Raw genomic sequence first — 4,802 nt, forward strand, 5'->3', positions numbered from 1 at the left:
TAGATTATACAAGATTAGGTAGTCTTAGGGTTTTCTTAATGTACTTATTTTTAATCACCGAATGATTTGTCCTTTTGCTTTGGTTACTTCATATTGTAGCAGTAGCACACGTGTCTATCCTTTTGGTTTAGGTCGAGACGTTCTTGACCTTCAAGTTGTAGGGACATACTTGGCTAATATATGTACATTAGCCCTTTATGTTCTTAGTTGAGAGTCTCGGTTATTGTTTCATATTGTTGCTAAGGAGGTTGAGGTACTTGCTTCGTGTTCTCGGAGTTGCCAGTAGTTTTACTTTAATGGACTTTGTGGTGTGTTGCCCCCGGGCTATATCGACACAGGGTACACAAATGAAATTGATCCGTTACTACATCTAAATAAAATAAATTATGTATCACAAAGAATTAGCATCAAATATAAGACTCCATTTCAGTATTTCATTCCCTTTGTTGTCCCATGACACGAAGAGGCTGAAAAAAAAAGCAACAAAAATATCACTGACAAGCCCCTAATTCGATAATAAGTGCTTAAAACTGAATAAACAATCCATTTAAAACAGGTTGGCATCCAAAGTGGCTTGGGGAGAGCACGAGGCAGAGCAAGTAGATGCTCCTCTTTGCCTTTACCTAAGTGTACTTAATTATTAATAATTTAACTAATCACTTACCTAAGTTTTGATTTCTTTAATGTAAAATTTTGTGTGCCTTCATATTCTAATACCCCCACGTTATGGAATCTTAGTCAAAGGCTTGAAACTTACGTCCTCAGGCTTGGCTACTTTTTTTCATGCCCCCTATGTGATGTTGCAGTGGAGAAATACAACTTTTACCATTTTGATCCATTTCATTAGCAAAATGCTTTGTGGCTTATGCAAACCCACTTTGGCTTATTTTATTTTCCTTTTGGGGCAAGGGATGCTGAACCATATTAAATTCCGATTGCCTTTCTTTCTCCTTATAGTATTTTGAGTTTTCTGTTGAGAAGTGACAGTGGAAAAGAGAAAGAGAACGTTGGACTGTGATCATGTGTAAAGGATCTTAGGATTCAAAGCCTCAACCTATTCTCGTGCAAAAAACTTCGTTGTTGCTCCCATATTCTTGCTGTCTCCTCCTAAACTGTCAGAATCATGTCGCATATTTAGTTGGTTTGCAAATCAATTTTGCAGCCTTTTCCAACTGATCTTAAAGTAATATCAACAAAAATCTCCAAGCGCCATTCTTTAAATTCAAAATTCACCCCCTTAAGCCAGCAACCAACCATCGCCAACGTGTCTCAGTATAACTAAACTCAAGTTTCAAATTTCCAGATCTTTAATTTGAGTTTTTAATGTAAGTGATATTTACATCAGTTTGTCATAGTCATGGTAGTATTTCTAATCTTTAATCTCAAGAAAAAGTTGTTGCAAAAGGATAGTCATAGATAGTAAAATTTAAATGTAAATGTTATGTTCAAGTTATGATAATCTCACACTCTTAAGATTATTCAAGTAATCAATGATGGGGTCGAATTTTAACATTCTGTAACTGCAAGAGTAAAACCTAAAAATCAAATTGACAAGGGCTAGAGAATTGGATTATCGTAGAAGTACACCCTCCTTTCCACCGGTCAAGAAAATAAAGTTTTCCTTGTTATGGAGTTAGGCTCATCAAATTCGGTTTCTTGTTTCTTGAGTTATCACCTAATACATGCATAATTTCAGGACTTTGTACCATTGGATAGACATAATTTTACTTTAACTAAGGAAGTGCAAACTTTGATGGTGATAATAGTAGTAGCCCCTAACCCTACTTTTACACATGCCGTTTTCATAAGAGTCCACTATGAAGGTAAATGAAAGCACTCTGTAATGGTTATTTCTGTTATGAATTGTTATGTAGGATTCAACTAAACCAACCCCCTATCCACCAGTCATTTCCCTGATTATGTGGATCCAACCAAAGATAGACAGAAGAAAACAAAAGAAGAAGCATTATAAAAAAATAAGAAGATAATGCTCATGTCCTCATGAACAAGAAGACAAATAATGTAGCATGCAGAAATTGAGGGGAGGTTGCAATACCTATTTTTGTAATGGGAGACCCATTGTGCTGGTGGGTAGTGCCTGCCTACACATAGGAATATAGAGTGAGACATGGCAATGCAAGAAAGAGAAGCTTGGCTCAATTTCTTGTTTTGTTTTATCAATTCCCCCTTATTGGGGTATGGATTCCAAAGTGGTGAGGTGGGGTCCATTGGTGTCTGTCTGGTGGGTTTGGAGGCACTGCACACTCTTTCATGCCCCATCGCTGCCTCTTTTCTAGACCAACGCGTGTTAGGACCACACCTGAGACCTCTTTAAGAACCCCTCCTAACACCATTTCTAAACCAACTCTCTCAAGTTACACAACTTCACACTTAAGCTTACAAGCTCAATAAGAGCAAAGAAAAAACCTGAAGAAATGAAGATGGATAGTTCTTCCATGGCAGGATCAAAGAGAAGGATATCATCAAACAGAGGACTTGGAGGAGCCCTCAGAGAGCAAAGGGCCAGGCTATACATTATAAGAAGATGTGTTGTCATGCTGCTTTGTTGGCATGACTAGTTTTTCAACACTTCCAACTTTCCATGGAAATGGAAGAATGCTTCTTTCTATGTTTCATTTCTTTTCTTCTTTTTCTCCTTCTTTTCCCTTTTTTCTTTCTTTCTCCTTCTGATTCATGGTGGAGTGTAAATAGAATCGGCGAGCTATCATGGGAGAGAGTATAACAAGTTTTGTACTGTGGGTTGCTAGTCTTCATGGCTGAGCTATATATGTATATCGGAATAGCATGGATTATAATCAAAGTTATGTCAACAAATCATGTGTTCAACTCTTTGTTCTTTGCATCGATTAACTTGTAACAGCCATTAACTTCATCTCTTCCAAATTCCTTCAACATTAGCATAACCATGAGAATCATGGATTAAAAGCATTCGTGAAAGATATATGTTTATCTGATCAAGTCACTCTGCATTTTAAGAATCTACAACAATATACTACTATATATTGCCAATACACATGGTATTGATCACTAAGAGTTAACACAAAAAGGATAATTAGGAATCAAGTACCCCTAAAACATCTTTCTAGGCTGAATCTTTTAGACTTTTTCTGGTTTTAGCAAGAATTTCATAAAAAGAAAGTTTTGATTTGCTATTTTGTTATGGTTGCAACTTTCATAAAAAGGACTATCAAACACATATCTTCCAAAACCAGCATTAGTCTTTTAACATTGTTAGTTTTCTTAGATTACCTGACAAATTTGCAGAAAATGAAGTTTGGAACACCAATTCAGATTAGCCTATTTGAATATTCAATCAAAATAAATATAAAGGAAAAATAATTGTGTTTGAATTACCCTGGTGTTTTTCACTGCAGTCACCCTTATATATATATATATATATATATATATATATATATATATATATATATATATATATATATATATATATATATATATATATATATATATATATGACAAACTTGTCCATAGTCCTAATCTAGTTGCTTAATTTCTTAGGTATGAATAGAGAAGAGTTTTGGCTCATGAATGATTGGGAGTAGAGGAAGTCTTTTAGTAAAAGTAGAGTTTTGTATCCTTTAACTTTTGATGCAAAAGCTATGAAGTAAAATGATCTCAGGTGATAAAATAAGACTACTTAAATAAAAAGTGCATAATTTTAGAGATAAATGTGAAATATTGACACAATGATTTTATCTATTAATCATTTGAAGTGGGGAGATTTTGCTGATGACTGTGAAAACTGCTAGGCATTCATAGGGATTACACTTTCTTTTCTCCCTCTTCCTTAAGTGTCATATCCATAAAGTGCTTGCAGGTTAAACCAAAATGAAATAATAGAATGGTTCAGTGTGGGGTCACTCTTTTAGTAACTGCTCTAATCATTCAGCCCTTAAATTATTCTAAAAATAAAACTGTTCCCTGTAGTTTAATAAGATAAAAAAATATTCCATTTAGCTCTAATGGAATTGACTAAAAATACTATAGCTCAAAGGTTTCTTATATACTTTTCAAATTTAGTTACTCTTAGATTTCTCTAACTGCATAATGTTTATCTTTAAAAACTTCTCATTTTTTTACTTCATCCATAAAGTTTTCAATTCATTTTAATCTTAATCATAAAACTTACAGGTATTAAAATGGATAAAATTGAACACTTTGGAACTAGAAGTATAGTTTCTAAGTGTAAGAAACTAAAACATGAAAATAACAAATTAATTAATCTAACACTAACTTTAATGCAAAGTATTTAAAATAGGATCAAAGGGCAGTTATGAATTAAAAATATTCCTACACCAAACCCTTGTCATGATACCTATCATGAATGAAAAAATCCATAAAGTTGGTCAACTCATTTAAGGAGATTATATAAATTCGTTTTGTAGCAACCTAACAAGTTAACCAAATAAGCAATAATTAATAGTTAGATAGTGTTCTTAATTAAAAGAATATCACCCTGATATGTTTGAACATTTGTTTTCTTTAAGAGGAAAAAAATTTGATGGTTAGATACAGGGAAACATGAAATGTGCTCAACCAAGACAAGACCTTCATCTGGTATGCACTAGGAAGGTATAGAATAAGTGATGTTCAGATATTGTTGTCATGCAATCTTGTTAATAATACGAATGTGAATTGAGCATGATGTCTTGAACCTAACAACACATGTATCAAACCTTTATTTGAAGTGTGAGAATGGTTCAACATTTATGTGTTTTCGGTGTTATTACTCATTAAGAAATTTGGAAACAGCAGACACCACC

General features: G+C 33.7%; 1 protein-coding gene across 1 annotated transcript; it reads left to right on the plus strand.

Moving 5' to 3' along the window:
• The first annotated feature begins 2,276 nt into the window (after positions 1-2,276).
• On the plus strand, positions 2,277-2,835 carry LOC114174210 (small polypeptide DEVIL 6-like). Its single transcript, XM_028058999.2, has one exon. The coding sequence runs from the start codon at positions 2,436-2,438 to the stop codon at positions 2,577-2,579; it is 144 nt and encodes a 47-aa protein (XP_027914800.1). The 5' UTR covers positions 2,277-2,435; the 3' UTR covers positions 2,580-2,835.
• Positions 2,836-4,802: the final 1,967 nt, after the last annotated feature.

The sequence above is a fragment of the Vigna unguiculata genome, chromosome 2, assembly GCF_037176805.1.
Source record: "Vigna unguiculata cultivar grain cowpea cultivar isolate G323 ecotype 2 chromosome 2, ASM3717680v1, whole genome shotgun sequence".
NCBI lineage: Eukaryota > Viridiplantae > Streptophyta > Magnoliopsida > Fabales > Fabaceae > Vigna > Vigna unguiculata.

What these genes read in the sequence shown, in the direction of transcription:
- LOC114174210 (XM_028058999.2), top strand. Translation starts at nt 2,436, where the DNA reads ATGAAGATGGATAGTTCTTCCATGGCAGGATCAAAGAGAAGGATATCA.